An 18,925-nucleotide genomic window follows, 5' to 3' on the forward strand; every position below is an offset into this window, starting at 1 on the left:
CACAGAACTCCCCCTAAAGAAGCCTTTTCCACCTCTCCTGCTGGAGCTGCCCCACTCAAACCAGCACAAGAAGGGTCACAGGTTTGTAACTGAGGGAAGGAGGAACTCTGCCTGCTTGACCCTAATCCCAAAACCACTTCTGTGTTTTGCCAAATGACTACTTCACAAAACAACTCAGCCAATGTGTTGGGCTTCCCCTTACATTTTTTCCCACCCCCAATTTCTGAAGTGTTTTGTAGTGCAATGGCTCAGTCACAACCCCTGGTTCCACCAGCACTGGAAGAACGTGGGCTGGCCATCTGTTAGGTGCAGAATTCTGGGATCTCCAGGAACTGGAAAGTCACAGCTGGCTCCATGGAGTTTATTCCCAGAAGAGTCCTCAGTATATTCATTTTAGTCCTTAAACTCAATTTCAGTCTTGTTTTAGGCAAATTTTTACTAATCTAATCAAAACTGCTCATTTTCGAACACTTGAATGTCCATCAAGTAGAATTTAATAAAGGTTTCTACTTGAAGGTTTCTACATTGAGTGTAAGAAATTTGGGCAATTCTACTGTTTGAAACCAGTATTTTTATAGTAAATATTCTTTTATTTACTATACCATCTCTCAAATTTCTTACACCAAAACCTCTTTCTGTGATTCCATTCTGCAGAGTAAATTGACCTTCTGCGTAAGGCCTGAGGGAAGAACCTGCCAAAGGTCTCCAGCAAAAAGTAGTGACGATAAACTGAAAGCCTGAAAAGAGCAAAACTGGTGAGATACAGATAAAAAAGTCTGCCCTCAACCAACAGCTGTACTCACAAGGTGCTGTCAGGTTTAAGCAGAGCTTTCAGAGGTTAAATGAGAGGAACGGCTATCCATTCCCAAATTCCCAAAAAACACAAACGCCATCCAAGGCAAAGCTAAGCATCTCACCAACAAAATTACCTAGTTCATAGAAGACTGCCTGGTGACTTAGTAAATGATATATTGGCTTCTGAAATACTAGGGCAAATTAAGAACCAGCATGTTCTATAAGCCTGATTTTTATTCAACAGTGGGGGGGGGGGGAATAATTGATGAAAACTTCATTTTACTGACTAAAGACTTTTATTTCCACAAGATGCAGGACTGACCTATCATCAGCAGTGGCATTCATGTAGGCTGGGAATAAAATTTTGCCAATACATGCAACAGCCATTTTTAGCAGAAATCTGGGCTGAAATCCAAAGAAATTCTGCTCTGCTTTTAACCTTACATGTCTCCTACTCCTTGCTTTAATGCCTTTCCTGTCAGTCACTCACTCACAGCCAGCCTTGAGCAATGTGATAGGAGAGCAATACTGGAGCTCAGTGACACTGAACCTCTGGTTTTGGACTTGATTGTGCAACACACTCAGCATTTGAGCCTGGATGTAGCAAAGTGCTTTTAATTCTTAGGTTTTATGGATTTAGGAACCGGCTCCTGCACTTTGCACAACAGGATTTGTGCTACTGCACTATGCACATTGCTGTGTGCAAACCAGCACAGCAAGGGAGGATATCCCAGCAGGACTTCTGGGATATTCCTGTACTATTCAAGAAATTCCAGAAGCTTTGCACACCCATTGTTATCTCCTTTAGTTTCTGCTTTATCGCCCACAGATCTGGGCAGTTCCTGTGCTGACACAGGTTCCTCTGAGAGCGCTGCCCCAAAGCAGCACCAAAAAGCAGAGAAATGAAGCCTATTTGAACTGCAGAGGGTTCTTTAGCGCATTTGAATATCTGTGAAAATAAAGCTGTGGAATTTACTCCCTAATATGCAGCCTCTGCATCTCTGCATCATATTTGTTTAATCTCTCCATAGATCCACAACTTCTTCTCTTTTCTTGCTTTCTACTAGAAAAGCTGTAAGCAAACCCGGGGCTGTTTGTGAGGGGAAAAGGGGAGGCATCTGCTGACACTAAAAATGCATCCATCATCTATTCCTCACACCACTTAACAGCTTGTACAAAAACAACTAACTTTGCAATTATTTCTCTCTTGATTTCAATGATTTATACTTTGGAAATACCTTTTAAGTTTGGCTTTGCCCTAACAACCCTTAATAAAAGCTAACGGCAAGACTCATTTTCTTTTAGAAAATATCCCAATGAAACCAGAGGTTATCAGTAAAATAGCAGAGTTATTTTATTGCCATTAAAAGGGCACAAGGCATCACTTTTAAAGTGCAACATACTGCCGACCCAGCTCAGAGAAACAAAATAAAAATAAGCCATTTTAGTAATAAAGAGTACCATGAGAATTTTAGGGTCATGTGTAGTTAGACCCTGTCACAGGCCTTATTACTACAGAAAAAAAAAACCTGTAAAATTTCTAAATTGACAGTATGCCATTAGTAAAAGGGGAGGGTTTGCAGGTCAGTGCTGTGAATCAGCAAACAGCTGCATAACAAAGCAGCACAATGCACAGATGATTATTGCATTTATAGCCCAAATCACTGCATCTCTGACACATAAACTCACAAGAGTTTGTAAATGCTACATTTGGCCCTTCGATAACCAGCAGTTCTTTGGCAACTAGGTAGGATGTATTTATTTAGCAGAGAAAGATATAAATGAGATGTTTTACCCAGGATAAATCAGGAAGCTAACCTCTTCCAAAAACAGAATTACAAGAATAATACAACTTGAAAACTGCTACTGACCTTGTCATAATGTGTGCAGGTATTTCCAGAAGACGGGAGCAAATCAAGCTGATGCTTTAACACAGCATCCCACCCATCGATGCCCAATTCAGCTGTTAATTCCTGGGACTGATAACCACCCACCTCTGCTCCAGCACCAGCAGCTCCTGCAGTGGCCACTGGATGGAATGGCTGGCTGGCTGCTCCTTTGTCTGAATTAACTACCACAGTTTAGCCTTGACAGATATTTTCATCTCCATGTCCCATTACAGCGAAATCCAAGCCTCTGGTGCAGAGGACGTGGGGATGGGGGTGGGCAGGGAGGCCGCCTCTCTGGGCTGAGCTCAGACTTTAATTCCTCAACAGCACCAGATGGCTACAGCTAACCTTCACCAGCTTAATCTTTTGCCATTATGACTTCTGAGCACTGCCACAGCACAGATAAAAACTGGGACAGGGATGAGGTTGAAGATGCGCTGAATATTTAAAGCCAGCACCTCCAAACACTCCAAAACTCACCGGTGTCACTGAACATTTTTCAATACTACTCCACAAAAGCTCTGCCCAACTGGTTTGCAAAATTAATGGAAAGCCATGTTATTTCTGAGTCTCTGCAACAGACTCATGCATCTTGTGCTGCTTTGGAAAACTTCAGGCTAACAAACTGAGCAGCAGCCAACGGGAAGCCTCCAGTGGTTTCAAAGGATGATGGATCTGCCCTACATTGCACTTTCCATTTAGGTGGGTAAGAAAAAATTTTCAGTCCTCTGGAAATTTTTGAGATACTGAAAAATCTGATCCCAAACCCAAGGAAGAAAATCCAAAGCTCTGGGTTCTTCAATAATAAATAAATAAATTAATTTTTCAGTCAGCCCAAGTGGGTAAAAATGCTTTATGAAGCAAAGGTATCTTTTGTGTTCCTTCTCTAATTAGCTGACACTTCAAGGTTTCCTTTTTTTTAAATAAAAATAAGTTAAAATATTTTGTTCATTCATTTCATTCATGAATTTCTTAGAAGATAAAGCCACAGACCAAGATCCCTTGTGACCCCCACCTGCCCACATTGCCAGACGCTGCCTCAAAACCATCCTGCAGTAAGAAGCCAACGATCTACTTCACCTTTTCTCAGATTTAGGTGAAATACATGTGGCTTAACCAATTCTGCTTTAAAATGTTCCTGTCAGGATTCAAAAATGGTCAGAACCACCAATAAATCCCCCTGTGAGAAGACACTGAGAACAAGATGGGTTATCTGGGAAGTTCCAAATCCCCACTGGAGAGTCAGTGCCAGAACTGGGTCATGGGCCCTCTGACCCTAATTAATATTTCCTACAACAAGTGAGATGTGCCAGCTTCTCAGGACAGCACTTTTTCTGCCTATTTCCTGTGGTTCCATTTCCCCCAAACATCCATTATTTCAGCTAATTAAAGGAGTGGCTCTGCACTAAGCTCTGCCTGCCAAAGACACTGGAAAAGATGATGTATTGAGCACAAAAGCCACCCGCATCTACAACAGAGCTCACAATCAATGCTCACTGCCCCAAAAGGTGATTTAAAACCCCAAAAGAAACCAGATATGAAACATAGAGGAATGCTCCAAAGGCAAAAATCCAGCTCTGGAGTGATCTTTTTCACTATTATTGCAGATTCTGGAAGCATTTTGAAGTTGTTTACATGCCAGCACCACACATGCGTCGTGCTGATCTGCATTGAACATCTTCCAGCAAGCACCCAGGGCACACTGACAGTTTTAGGTACAGTTGTGTCAAGTGAACAATTATCACCAGGAATCATTGGAAATTTTCTATTTATAACACTTTTAACCCGCAAGGAAAAAAAAACACCATTTGCTAATGCAAGCCTGAAAGGAAAATATTAAGTCCCGGGTGGAAAAATGCTCTGGATTCCTGCCTTTTCACTGGGCTCCAGAATGGAATTATGAGAAACAGACGGCTCCAAAGGCTTTAGCTCCACACTTACACAATCATTTCTTCATCATCCAGGATAATGAGGGAAGAGGGAACAGAAAAGCCTCAAATCCTGGTAACACTGGGACTCAGCAGTATCAGTGGGCAGCACCAGCACTGCCAGATCTCCTGCATTTATGTGTGCACTTCCCAGATTCCTGGGACTCTGGGAATTGCTTGTATTGTCCAAGAAATTAAAACAAAACAGAGATGGTTATCCTTTGCTGAAGTACAAAAGAGGCTGCACAAAGGCACTGCAAGGCAATGGGGTCAGAGAGAGCACAAAGAGTTACACTGGAATGTGATTGTCAGAACAATCCCATCATGGCACAGCGCAAACCACGCTGGAAAGTGCAAAACAGATCCAGGGTCACTAATGATACCTGCAGCTATCCATGGAAAAGGAACAAGGGATTGGGACATGCCTCTCCTCTGCAAGAGGATAGGGTGGTCCCTACTGGTTGGTTGTGAAGTGCAGCTCCACTTCCACAGCTCTGGGCTGTACCTGGCGGGAGAGGAGCAGGACTGTGATTCCCTCTGGGCAGGGAAGGAATGGAGCAGGGATGTCCTCTAGTGAGCACAGGGCAAAGACTGCCTCTCTCAGAAGGTGGGAATACCTCCCATCCCTCCAGCAACGCCCTCTCTGGGGGACAAAGGATCAGCAAAGCCCACAGAGAACAGCGATGCTGTTAACTTCCACCCCCAAAGAGAAGCTATTGAGAGCTCCAAATGGCCAGAGAGTTGCTGTATTGAAAATACGAATGACTCAGCTCTGGAGTGAAAGTTTCTATTTTTGTCTTTTGGCCTCAGTGATTTGGTTCCCATCCTACAGCTTGAATCATTCAGAAATGTGCTTCTGCAGGCAAGGCCAGCTATGCCACTCTTGCTTTCCAAATTTTAAATTGGAAGATATACATTAAGCATGCGGAAGTACAACAACACTTTTGGTTTTTCTTTGTGTTCATTTCCAGGCATGGCTGGAAAGGGAGGATTGTTAAATGATGAAAGGCGTCTCCAGTGAGACCATTCCTGTCCAACTGAATCAAATATTATAGCCATGAAACCAAACCAAGACTGGATTTCATTTGAAACTCCAGAAAATAAAATTTCATGGCTAACTTTCTTCTGAACTTTTTCCTTTTCCCTTACATTCATGCTTTCATCAGAAGGGAAAAAATCCCACACACCAATGTTTTCAATTTTTCAGAAAAATAATTTGCTAAAAATTATTCTTCTTCTAAAAAAATTAAAATATTAATTATTCACATTGGGGAAGCACCCCCTCATGGCCAGCCCACTTCAGCTGCTTAGACACATATTTAAATCTTGCTTTAGAAAGAAGCAAATAGTTTTAGCCCCAGCTGTGAGAGGCTACGTGTGGAGGGCTCAGGAGGGATTTGCTGTGTGTGAGTGAGAGGAAGATGAGCCTAAGGTCTCTGTTCAGGTCTCTTGTTAACACAGATCTTCTACCAGCTCCCCCAAAGACACATCCAGCAATCCCACACCTTCTCTGAGTTGGGAAAAGGAGCTCCTAAGCTCGTTTTCCCTTTAATAACACATGTAAACACTCTCCTCAATAGAAAACCCATTTACAGCACTGCAAGCGCACTGCTGGTCAAAAATAAGAGCACAAAAGCAGCCAAAATCTGTCTCTCCAGAAAGACATAAGGTGTAGGAGTGTGACATGAGGACACTGACCCACACATTCCTTCCAGCTACTTTGAATAAAGTTTGGAGAATGAGAGAATGTTTTTTATTAAAAAAACCTGATAGATGCAGGAGACACATCTAAAGGAAGAAGCCTTTCAAGAAATTTGAGGGGGCAAACATCCCACGCAGCAAAATCCAAGCTTAGTACATGTTAGACACAGTTCAATGAGCTTCTTTACTGTGCCTGCTTGACTAATAAAATACTCCTTGCTACCCTCACTTCTGATTTATCACTAAGACAACCACTCTGCATCAGTTTAAGTAAAAGTGTTGCATGCAGAGGAAAAGAAAATTCAGTCAAGATATTGGACATGGTTGGCATGAAGAGACTTGAAGTGACAATTTGGCAACAGCAGAGCCAAAGGAAGTGCAAAGCTGGGAAGAGCACCAGGGTAAAGGGATGGATAGGTTAGTCTGGAAAAGAAAACAAAAATCCACACAAAACAGTGAAGAAAATGAGGCTCCACTCCAGCTTCTACTGAACTCAATGTGAGCACTTCTCACTTCTGACTTTTTCCACAAGAATCAGAGAAGATCCTGGTTTTCAGGACAGACTGTCCCAGAGTGAGGATCACCTGAACTGTGTCTGGAGCAGAAGAGAAACCTGATGGGAAATCCTCTGCTGTTGCTCAGACAGCCACCAAAGCTTTAATGGGGCTACAAAAAAACCCATAAAACCTTCCCCTACTTGTGACAAAACCTACAAGTGGCAGAAATGCCTGCTTCTGCAGGGAGGTATTTTGTCTTCCCAGTGCCTGGGAATATCAGCACCCAGGACTCTGCCTGGGAGGCTCCTATGTCCATGTTGTGACCCCGCTGCAGCTCACAGCATTTTTACATGTCTGCTCCAAGGCAGAGACAGCAAAATAAGGCAGGGCACAGTTCATCCCCTTCCCACCAATCTTTGACAAACTCTGATCCATTGCATCCGAGAACCTGGTCCTATCCATGCACATGGCTTTGATTTGGCAGCTTTTATTCCCATCCTTCCACTGTGTGAAAGGTCCAAGGTGCAAAACATGGGAGAATTATGACCAGGATGACAAGCTCACTTAAGGAGCCAGGCATTCGTTTTTCAAGCTAGGTATGAGATCTGAAGAGGGATCCTTTCCATTACTGCTGTGAAAAAAAAATAAAAAAATAAAAATGTTCCTGTTTGATGCAAAAATAAAAGCATTTTCAAAGGCTCTTTGATGTGAAAGACAGAAAGACGTGCAGGCAGATTCTGGAGGAGGTCTTGTCTTCAGCAATTACCAGCACTCTTTTTGAATCCTACTCTCCAGACAGAACTTTTATATGAAGGAGATAATCATGCTGCAGAGTGTATCAGCTCTAAACCTTGTGGCTTTTCAATTAAGCAGCAATAACCTCCAGTCCAAAAACTCCTTAACCACAACAGGAATAAAACAAACAACTCCCAAAACAAATTAACTGCAGGTGAAGCAATTCCAAAGACATACTTGCTTTTAAGGGATTTCATTTTGAGCCCTTCTTGGGTAGCCATGCCAGTTTTCCAAGCAATATTTTGATCATTAAAACAAGAAGTGATGCAATTTCCACAGTGACCACAAACATACCAAGAATATTTGTGCTAAATTTATCCAGACTTCTTGTTTGAGTCACTGCTTTGGTTCGTTATTTTTCCATGATTTTCAGCTATGCAGAGAGGAGCTGGGGACAGCCTAGGATTGAGTTTTCCCCAGCAGATTCTGAAATGCCAATCTTTATTCCTGGGAGTCACATATTGATTATTAGAGAGGAAATAAAGCTTCTCCTCCAGCTCCCAGCCCCAGGTCCCTACTCCTTCCCACCACTTTTCCTGTGGCAGACTGACCCTTTCCCTCACCCCTGGGTGACACTAATGGGACTTCTCTTTGAAGATGAGAAGTTCCTGAAGCTCACCCAGCATCTGCTGCCCTCTCCAGCTGGAGAGGGAGAGCCAGAACAGAGAGGATCTGCCCCAGGTTTCCCACTGTGCTTCTCCATGCCAGACCCCAAGTCCTGCCAGCAACATGAACTGATGACTCCCAGAGTCCCTCTGACTGCAAAAGGGCTTTTGGAAGGGAGAGAGCCTTTCCTGAAACTTAAAGACATTTAAAATAGCTCCTCTAAAGTGAGGGCAAGGCACAAATTAAAAAACATGGAGACACTTCTGTTGTGAAAATACCAGCAGCTTACATAAAAGAGCTGCTGCTGTGGTGATACATAATCATGCAAATAAGCAATTGCTGACCCACTAATGAGCACACAGACTTGGATTAAGGGAAGGAATTAAATATCAGCCTGACTTGATGTAATATCTGAAACAGAACCTATTAAGAGACAGACTTCATGGTTGAGTCACCATCCCTGGGGGGATTTAAAAGCTGTGTGGATGTGGCACTTGGGGACACTGTCTAATGGTGGGCTTGGCAGTGCTGGGGGAACAGTTGGGCTCAGTGACCTTACAGGTCTTTTCCAGCCTTAAAAATGCCATGATTCTATGATTCTATATAGCAGATTGGGAGTTGAATGGTATAAAATTCATCCTCTCTCCCCTCATCTGCAAACAGTTCCTCCCAACTCACTGCCTTCTGCAAGCACAGCCCTGGCAGCCCCATTATTGATCAGAACAGTGAAAAACAAACAAACCACAGACTTAATGCTGTAAGGATCCCTGAAGATCCCATTACATCAGTGAAAAGAATTTAATGGGTTTTGGGTAAGGCCCCCATAGGCTCTGGGGAGGATAAAACCCCATAATTCATAGAATTTTCTTAATGCCAGTATAAAATCACCTGCAACATCTCTGTCAAAACAATGCATCAATTACAGGCCTGGTAAAGGCTGAGCTGGTGTGAACACTATCAATTGCTTTTTTTCCCACTGAAACAGAGGACAGCAGTTCCATGACCCCAGAATCAACCCTCACCTGAAAGCTCGCTCATAAATCACACCTCAGGAACATTGTAAAGAATTCCCTGTGTACAAGTTCAAAGTGCAAAGGATTTTCTTTACTACCTTAGCATCTTATCCCTGTTTTTTTCCAGGCTTCTTGATAGAGTTGTCATATGTTACATTTCAATGCAATACACCACAAATATATTTCAACATCAAGGTGTAAAAATAAAGCTGTAAAGCAGCAAATAATTCCAGATGCAGCTCAGATAAAGATCAATGTTTTACTGCTGCCTGTAAATCAAACTGGCTCTCAGGTCAGACTCTCTGCTCAATTAACTTCCCAAGGTCTTTGCTGCACCACTGGCTCTCCCAGCGGCTCTGCCCTCCTTGATACAGCCCTCAAGCTCAAGAGTAGGCTGGTTTTGATGGTTTTTGTCAGGAAAATTGTAAATGCCTCAGCATTCCTTGCCTCTGTTTGAAATGCAGGTTGTGTTTGGAGAGATGTTGTAACACCCAGCTCTGCACAGGAGGGCAGGTTTAACCACAGGCATGTTCAGCCTTCCGCAGGAGCCCTTGGCCCCTTGTGAGATTGCACCACTTCTGTATGAAGAGTTTATTTAAATATTTAAAAATACAAGTCTATTACTGCCTTACTGGTGCACTTCCTATTCCTGCTGAGCATTTCCTACTTCTCCTTCTGCAGGGCACTCTGCAGTAAGACTGACTCACATACAAAACCTGTTCTATTTTCTGCTTTTTTAGCTCATAGGAACTCTTTCAGTTTGCTGTTTGGACTCGAATTTACTCACAGCTTAACAAGCAGGAAGAAAACCAGAAAACCTTCAAGGCTGATTTAGTCTGATTATGGAGAACTTCACACGACTGACACACTTCACAGCTCTCCAGGGCTCTGTGTGCTCAGTTCACCTCCCAGATCCTCTCCTGGTCCTTCTCACCCCACACTGCCATAAAACACTCAGGGTAATGTTACTACAGGGTGATGTGTGGAAGGAAAAAGCAGGACAGAGGCTGTGAGTAATTTTCCCCTGTTATACAGCACAATGTGCCCCAAGGCCCAGCTGCTGCTCCTGTCCCCACACACGGCTGATGGGAAGGTTTTAAGGTTTATGTGGTGATTTCATGAGGAACAAACTGGTATCAGTGGTGCTGATTTTCCTTTCCTCCTCTCTTCAGCAGGAAAGATTTTTAAACAAAGTTATTCACTCAGCAAGTTCCTGCCCTTCACATTTAAGGCAACAAAGTGCAGAACTGTGAGGAAATCACAGAATCAGAGAACAGGCTGAGTTGAAAGGGACCCATCAGGACCATCAAGTCCACCTCTGCACATGTCCTGCCCTGATGCCAACCAGGGGCAAAGCTGGAGGCACAAAGTGTGTCCCAGGAGGATAAACTGTTCCATTTGCTCTTGGCCAACCTTGAACTGCCACCACTCAAACTGCTGTGAAACTTTCCCTATAAAATTGCACTTGCTTCTGAGTAGTCCCTCTTGTTAAATGACCCTTTGATTTCTCCAGTCCAACCCTTACTCACACCAGAGCCTTTTTGAGGTTTCAGGAAGCAGCAGGGCAGGCAGCAGCTTTCCCTGTGAGTCAGATCTGAGCTGAGCCATGGCCCAGCCGGGGTTGCAAAGGTCACTGCCATTGTGGGCAGCTTCTTTTTGATAAAATAGAACGCTCTGTGAGCTGCAGGGTCACCACAGCACCTGCCAAGAACAGCTTTAGGGGCCTCTGGTCCACTCCAAATGACAAGTCATATGTTGTGGTTACTTGTTTGGTCCCTCATGTAGTATTTAGGTCCCTTTTCCAGGCACACTGTCCATGTCCATTTGTGCTTCCCTGGACAGTGGAAAGTCACCAAGTTACAACTGATTTGCCTCAAAAGAAGTTGTGAAGGTGCAGTTAGTTAATATCTGCAAAGCTACTAAAAAGTTTTAGGAAGCTCTCCTTGGCATTGTTGTCCCTAATTATGTAATGTTTGACACCTTCCACCATAACACCCCTCTTCAGTGCTCATTTCTTGATTTAGCAGGAGAGAAGAGACACCCTCTGGCATGTTTGAAGGATAATCCAGTCCCACCTCTGAGACACACACCAGTGGCATATGAATGCTCTGTGACTTCAAATAAAATTCACAGTAAGAAGGAGATAAGCTTTTTAACAGAAGTGCCCTTTTGTTTCAGAAAACAATAATTGTTCTACTACACCTCTGAGGAACTGTCTCCAAGAAAACCACGCAAGAATTTAATCCTAGCTGGGAAATTTTGTAAGATTCAAAGAAATCAATCAGCCCATAGAAAGGTGATGATTCTTTATGCTTTTCTACACATTCATAAAGTGATGCCTTTGGGCTTCCACTGTACCTCCTACAAAATTTACATCATGTCACCTCCTCTATATTATGCAGAGCTCTTTAACCAAGTTTAAAAAAAAACCCAAACCCTGTACTTCATGAGAGACTGCAGCCACCCCCATATCCCTGCTCAGTTTCTTTTAATTAGGACAAGATTAACAAATCCAAGAGAGGGGAAGCAGGGTTTGAGGAGGCAAGGGAGATGCTGAGTGCACCCACAGGGGAGCCTCATCCTGCGCCCTGGTGATAAATCCCCTCTGAAGGTTCTATCAGCACCACCAAGTCCAGCCCAGCACCCTCCCCGGAGGGCAGAGAGGGTCCAGCTCTGACACACAGCTCACCCACTCCTGGGGAAAGTTGGCATTCTGCTGGGATACAGGGAAAGCTGGCATCCTGCTGGGATACAGGAAGATCACTGGCAACCGGGAGGAACAGCAGAGGAGACACCTGAGCAAGGTGAGCCCCTGTGCCCCATCTTACATTTTTTAACTAATAAGGATGCCATGAACCTTTTCTCTACATACAATTGGCCAGGGGTTTATAGCTGCCAGGAAAAAAAAAACCTCCTAAAAAATCCTAAAGCTTCAGACAGTGAATGTGCACAGGGACCTGCTGGAAGGTGCCTCCAGCCCTGCTGATCCAACTGACCCATCCCGAAGCTCCCGGCACCCCCGTGCTCTGGTTAAACCCCCCACAGCCACATATCGGTCCCTCCTGCCCGAGAAAATAAAAAAGACTCCAAGCTCTGAGCATTAATGAGATCGTCGGCATTAAAGAAATGATCCGGGACCTCGCTCCCCTCCCCAGCAGCTCCCGCTGAATGGGAGCAGGAGGCTGAATCCACATTGTAAACAATGGGCTCGCATGTGGAGGCTGAGTGAGTCACCGTGCTCCTGCTTCAGCCCCTGGAATGCGATCCGAGCCCAGAACAAGGACAGCTAACTTAGGGAGTGGACCGGTTAGCTAATGACAATCATTCTTGGCAGGACCCAAACAACCCTGAAACAATGAGTTTAAGCATGTACAATACCCTTAAAAGAGCAAATCCACCAAGGCAGTACTGGTGCCTTGTACAAGGATCTTAAGCTTTACAAGGATCCCTTTCCTAGTTTTCCAAGACTATTTTAATATAAGCCAGATATATCCATATAGAAGAGTCTACCACTGAGATTTGCATGCTTCCAGCTAACCAGTTCAACTGAATGTAATTACATAATGGCAATATGTAATAAAGTTCTCAGAAAAAAAAAAACTGAACTCAAAATGTAGAAAATATAACTACTCCACTTTTCACTTCATTATTCACTCCTACAATAATTTATTTACTGTATCTTTAAACAGTGAGAAAACTTGTCAGATCACTTACTGCAGAACAAAAATTTAGCAATTCTGAACAGTTGCGGACCATTAGAGCAGATTAAAATTCTTCTCATGGTTTATAGCTTAGTATTCAAGTAGAGATAATTTCTTCCAGAGAGAAATGCAGAAGAGAGAATTTAAGAATTTTAAGAATATTCAATAACCAAGTGTTACAGAAAGGTACAATGCCAATTACCAAAAGCAAGCAGAAAAATCACTATCACAGAACAAGCAGAATACGTACGGAGAAAGGAAAGAGTTCCCAGAGCTCCCTGTGACGCTGGTGAGAAACGTCTTCAGACAAGACAAGGAGGCCTCTGAATAAACTATCAGGTTTTGCTTCATAGTTGCTGATAAAATCCAAAATAAGGCTGCAAAAACATTAGCTTCTGCTGGAGCCTGCTTACTCACTACAAAGCGTCAAACACACCTTCTTCCCACACTTCAAACGCAGATGCTGCCTCCTAATGAAGCACTTGCTGCAAGGGGGGAACACCGTTATACAAGAACAGGAGGCTATTTCTTGCTGCAGAAACATAACTGGGATTTGACTCAGAGAAAGGCAGCAGTGCCTGGGAGCTGAGGGTTGCAGTGAGAGAAGCCATCCAAAAATAATTTGCCTGCTCAGGAAAAAAAAAAAGGAAAATTCACAGGAAGCAACCTGAAGCATATGTCCCTTCCAAAAGGGGAATTTCTTTATTACATAAACACAAACCTTCTAATCTAGCCCAACATGAAATCACTGCAAGCCACTGAATTAGAGCTGAGGGTAAAACTGGAGCAGGTTAATATCTCTTCAGGCTGAGAAGGGATGCTCTGATTTTAGCAGCTTTCATACCCTGAATACCCATTGCATCAGTGACTGGAACATATTTGCATTCACACACTGAAAAAGCACAGATCTTGTAAAACATATTTAGGAGCTGGTGAGACATGATACATGTATTGACTAATTCCGTAGGCCTTTGGAGAACATCCATCCTCAGGGGAATGCTATTCTTACCACCTCCATAGTCCAACACCACTCTCCCTGGAAGTAAAATTCCTTGTTCTAGACTGTAAATTTTCAAAGATTAGGGCTCAAAAAACTTTCCCATTTTTAAACTTCACCAAAGCCTAGTGGCAGCTGGCTACTGAGTTCTCTCAGAGCCTCTTGTTCCCAGTCTGAACAGGAAAGAAACAAATGCTCCCATTTACCATTTTGTGGATCCATGTTGCTCTCCCTGCAAACAGCGGATTCCTCCGTTCCCACACACCAGTACATTCTGGGTCTCAGTTGTGAAGGTCCCACAGACAAACTTTCCACAGCACTTCAGACTGAGCAGTGTTGTCAAAGCTGGACAATCCCCATCACATGAACGCAGGAGCAGAGACTGCTAGCGAGCACCATCCTGAAGAAACATCATTTACTCTGTTTAAAAATAAACAACAAAACAAATTAATTGTTCTACTGTAGAAATGGGGAGATGTTAATTCCTCTCCACTATGAACACAGTCATCCAAACATCACAATGCAGAAATATACTTATCATCCTATAAATACAATTATTTTCATAATAGCTTTGTTAAAAGCATAACATGAATTAACAGAGGGGACTAACAATTTCTGCACTACAGAAAGATAATGTTTCTAATTTTTCACCACCAAAGCTACTCAGTCTTTGGGCAGAGGACATGGGGGTAGGCAGGGGTCACAGCTGCAGTTTCAGCTTCCTCACAAGCCGGTGTAAAGGCAGACCATTGAAACCCTGCAGTGCAGCTGGAAAAATCCTAAATGCAACCTCAAAACCTCTCCCATCCACAAAGACAACCACGGCTCTCGTAAGACTGTGAGAAACTGAAAAATACTGATGTGGTTACTGAGATAATCCTCTGTAGGAAACACGCCAGCTCCTGTCCCCTCTGCCCAGTCCTTTTTGAGAACTCTCCCACCCTGGAAGCATCAGCCTTCTTCATTCAGGGAGGCAAACCAGGCCCCTAGGAGTTACTAAAGGCTGGCTTCTTGTGAACTGCCTGGTAGAACAGGCAGCAGAAAATTGCACAGCTCAGTTCTCCTAAGGCATTTCCAACTCATTCCCTTTTCACAGCCGCACAGCCACCCTTTAACCTCTTCATACAGAGGTTCAAACTCCTGGAGGACTTGCAGTGTTTGTCCAAACAGCATCAGAGCCCCTTCATTTTCTGCTTTCAGTTTCAATCAGTAAACACCTCTCAGACATAACACGATGCCCCTCAACTGACTCTTACTGGTTCTTCTCATGTCTGCTGTCTGATGATGAAGTTTTGATTTGAGGCTCTAGCTCAGCAAAGCTAATAACCCACCTCCCACTCCAGCCAGCAAGGCCCAAGATCTTCCCTGACTCTCCCTGAGCTGAGCTGGCTTCCTGAACTGGGATCAAAGGCCAAGGGAAATACAGAAATATGCTGATCCATCACCACTATCCAGGAAGCCTTCTGCTCCTCCCTCCTTACACTGGGTTTCAACAACCCACCAACACTAAAAATCACTGCATCTTATTTCAGTTGTTTCTAGGCAAATATTTGAATTCTAGGTGCACTCAGCTTCAGCTGATCCTGAATTTGCAGTGCCTGGCAGCAAGAGCCAAAATTCACACCCCTGTGCCCCAGTCTGGGCACTGGGTGCTGCAGGAGGCTGAGATGGAGATGATCCCTAATCCCAGATCCAAGCCCACAAACTGGTGAATTGAGCTGTTGGTGGAGGACTGAATTCTGCCCTGCAACATGCTGGGCCCCACCAGACTCAGCTTCTCTCCTGGTCTCAGCTTCCCTTGCCTACACCGGCAAGAGGATCTACTGCATTGGGACCACAGACCCCTCCATGCCATGGGTGGGACACCCTAGGCAGAGGTGTCAGGGAAGCTCTCACACCTCCCCAGAGCTGTCCAGGATGTTAACTCTGACAATGGAGGGGATGTGATGCTTCCAGGAGCTGCCTGCCCCATGTTCTCCATGCACTAAAGAGCTCCAGGAGGAGTAAACACTTCCCCATGCACACTCTGACCCACCAGCTCTGCAGCAGATGAAGGTTTCTGAGGCACTTCCTTGCTCCGAGATGGGGATAAACCATGTGCACCCACAGCAATTGTACAAGAAACACTGAATGGGGGTTAGCATGAACCCCCTGAGGCTTGAAAACCATTCCACTCCTGATTTTTCGCTCTCTACTCAGCCTATTCCCTAGGCTGAAACTTTCCCCGTATAAAGTGAGAGGAAAAAATAACTTTTAGGAAAAACAGTGGTGTGGTTCTGGTAATCAGTTCCCTTTAACCACAAGTAACTGAATGCTGTAGCCATGTGTATTACTGCCACACAGTGCCGATGTAAACAGGATTTCTGTATTTCAGGACCTTTTTGTATGTAATAAAAAAAAACCCTACAGAGCTTTACCTTAAGCAAGGTGCACACAACTGTAACATGTGCAAACACCACGTGTGGATTTGATTTAGGAAGCCTATGTGCTCTGCAGAATCTCGTTTGGAAGGACTCGGACCACGCAGAATACATGTGAACACGTGTAAATGGGATTTACATCCCATTTCTCACATTCCCAGTCCTGACACCTGCTACTGCCCATACCTGAACCACTTCACCAGCCCGCCCAGTCTTACCCTGCACATCGTGCCTAAAAACAGCCATGCCCCCTGAAACATCGTGGTTTGCCCAAAATCGCTTCCTAATTCATAAAAACCCCCTGCTAAAATTCAGTGCTTTACCCAAACCACCTGTTGTGTCTGACAATCCCACCTGGGGCTGGGTATCACCAGAGGATCTGAGAGGCTCAGGGGTTCTGCTGCCCGGTGTCAGGGCGGGGGTGAGGGCGAGCCTGGGGCCGAAGCCCAGCCCAGGGACTCCTCATCTTTCCTCCCCGGGTGAGCAGCCAGCACCCAGCCATGCCCTTCTCCCACACCTCGGCTGCCGGCTGGGGGGACACAAACAGGCGCTACAGCCCGTTTTGGGGGGGTCTCGCAAGCTTTTCCAGACGCTTTCCAGCTGCCGGGGTGGGGCGTCCCCTCAGAGCGAGTCCCGCTGCTCTCCGTCCCCGCCGGGCGGGGCGGCCGCGCTGCGCCCACAAAGTTCCCTCCGGACTTTCATTTTCTTTAAAAACAAACGCGTTTTCCCCCTCTTTTCCACCTGAAACGCCCCGGCAGCCCCCCACACCGACTGCTCTGGCAGCAAAGCCACGGTACCTCCTGCGTCCCAGGCCGGCGCTCCCGGCGCTGCCGCCGCCGCCTCCTCCTCCTCCTCCTCCACCTCCTCCTCGTCCGGCGCCGCCCACACGCCTCGCTCGGCGGCCCGGGAGGCGGAGGGAGCCCGGCAGCCAAGGGAGCGGGACAGCGGCTCCTCCTGCGGCCCCCGGCCCGGCGCCGCGGCCAAGGGCGAGTCCCCCGGGCCGGCCTCTCGCCTGTCCCCGAGGGCAGGGCTGGCCCGGAGGCGGAGGATGGAGCTCCTTCCCCAGACCCGACCCACACACCCGCCCGCACCCGGGCAGCCCCTTAGGCTCCGAGGATTTGAGGTTTTTTAGGAAAAGCCAGCCTGGGAGTGGCGGTGGCTGGAGCAGGACCCGTCCCGCAGCGCTGCCCATCGTCCCGGCGCGGCTCGGCCTTACCGCGGCAGCGCCAGCACAGCTCGGACTTTGAAAGTTGCTTCTTCCCCCGATCGCGGTGAGTTTGGTCCTCGTTGGAAGAGCAGAGCGAGGTTGCCCCCTCTCTTCGGAAGGAGTCAGATGTTGGTGTGCGCAGCCCTTCCCCAGACTGACCCATTCCTTTCCAGGAGCCTCTGACAAGCCAGCGATTGCCCCATTTGTCCCACCCGTCAGACTAACTAAGGAAAAAACCATTTCTGCGTGCCTTTTGCTTTGCTGTTCGTAGTCATTCTGTAAATTAAACACAGAGGATCTCTTTTACCCTGGCCAGTACCTAGCAATGGGTCACTGATGGTCACTTGAGAGTGGATGTGCATTCACAGAACGGCTGTGGCAGCCTGAGAGTTGCTTGGGGGGTTCTTTGGATGATTGTGGAAACACAGATGGGTGCTCACCGGTGCTTTTTCCTGCGTTCATGTTCCCATCAATCTACATCCATAGGTAGAGAGCAAGAACGTACCAATACTATTGTTTTCTGACTTATAACACGGCTAAAAAGCAGCATTACCTGTTTTCAGCACCTTTCCTCTTCTTACCTGGCCTGCTCCCTTTTATGCCTCACAGTCCAGCTCTTACCCAGACATTTCTTACAGCATATTTAGCACAATATTTGAAAACACCCTAAAATAACTCTTTTCACCTTTATTATGATAGATCCTCTGATTTCCTCTGGCAATAATTTATCCACATATTCAAGCTAATTTTTCCCTCCCCAAATCTCATCCCACTCTTCCCTATGTCTCCATTGATTATGTCACTCACAGTAATGCCTTTGTATCTCCAGCCATCCCTTTTCTGGAGTCTGAAAGCTTCTGAGTGATGCTGTCAGCAAGTGGAAAATTCAAGGAGTTTGGTTTGGCCTGTGTAAGGAGCTGATAAGAATTTCTCACACATCAAATGGGAAGAGAGTTAAAAGACAATGGAATGTTCTTGCTCTGTATCTATCTGATGAGAAATAAAACTGGGCTGGGAATACATTTAGCAGGGCCACGCTGGTGGTGGATGTGTCTCAAAGGTTTGGGAAGCAGCCAGAGCAAGGCAGGAAGCCCCATCTGGCTGCAGGAGCCACAGTGTCCTGAAACACTCCATTTTGAGGCTCACCTCAGAAGGAAAAGAGGATCCATCCAACTTTGTGCTTGCCCCTGTCAGCTGCAGCTCTGCTCTCCTCCCTCTGCTTACACTAAATGGCACAACTCAAGTTTTTATGTGCAGAACACTGACCACACTTAGCACTTTACTCTTAAAATTGGCTAATTCTTCCCAAATTGCAATAGTTTGTGCAGATTCCCTCACAGCCCCCCAGTGAGCTACTAACTCCTCAGATACAACTG

At 45.4% G+C, this 18,925-nt stretch overlaps 1 protein-coding gene across 3 annotated transcripts in view; it reads right to left on the bottom strand.

Annotated features, from left to right (window-relative positions):
• The window catches only part of LRRK1 (leucine rich repeat kinase 1), a 73,390-nt gene extending 56,127 nt beyond the window's left edge, over positions 1–17,263 (bottom strand). Inside the window, exons 1-2 of one of the 3 annotated variants that reach the window (XM_005521623.3) lie at positions 17,140–17,263; positions 14,129–14,342 (exon numbers count right to left, since the gene is read on the bottom strand). In XM_005521623.3, coding sequence (XP_005521680.2) covers positions 14,129–14,195 — 67 coding nt within the window. In that variant the 5' untranslated portion in view covers positions 14,196–14,342; positions 17,140–17,263. Of the gene's footprint in view, positions 1–2,666; positions 2,766–13,175; positions 13,328–14,128; positions 14,343–17,139 lie in introns of those variants that run through there. The other 2 variants (XM_088063145.1, XM_088063146.1) reach the window with 2 other exon arrangements.
• Positions 17,264–18,925: the final 1,662 nt, after the last annotated feature.

The sequence above is a fragment of the Pseudopodoces humilis genome, chromosome 16 (assembly GCF_049639895.1).
Source record: "Pseudopodoces humilis isolate 2021_Gansu_Grassland_sample_001 chromosome 16, ASM4963989v1, whole genome shotgun sequence".
In the NCBI taxonomy this organism is placed as follows: Eukaryota; Metazoa; Chordata; class Aves; order Passeriformes; family Paridae; genus Pseudopodoces; species Pseudopodoces humilis.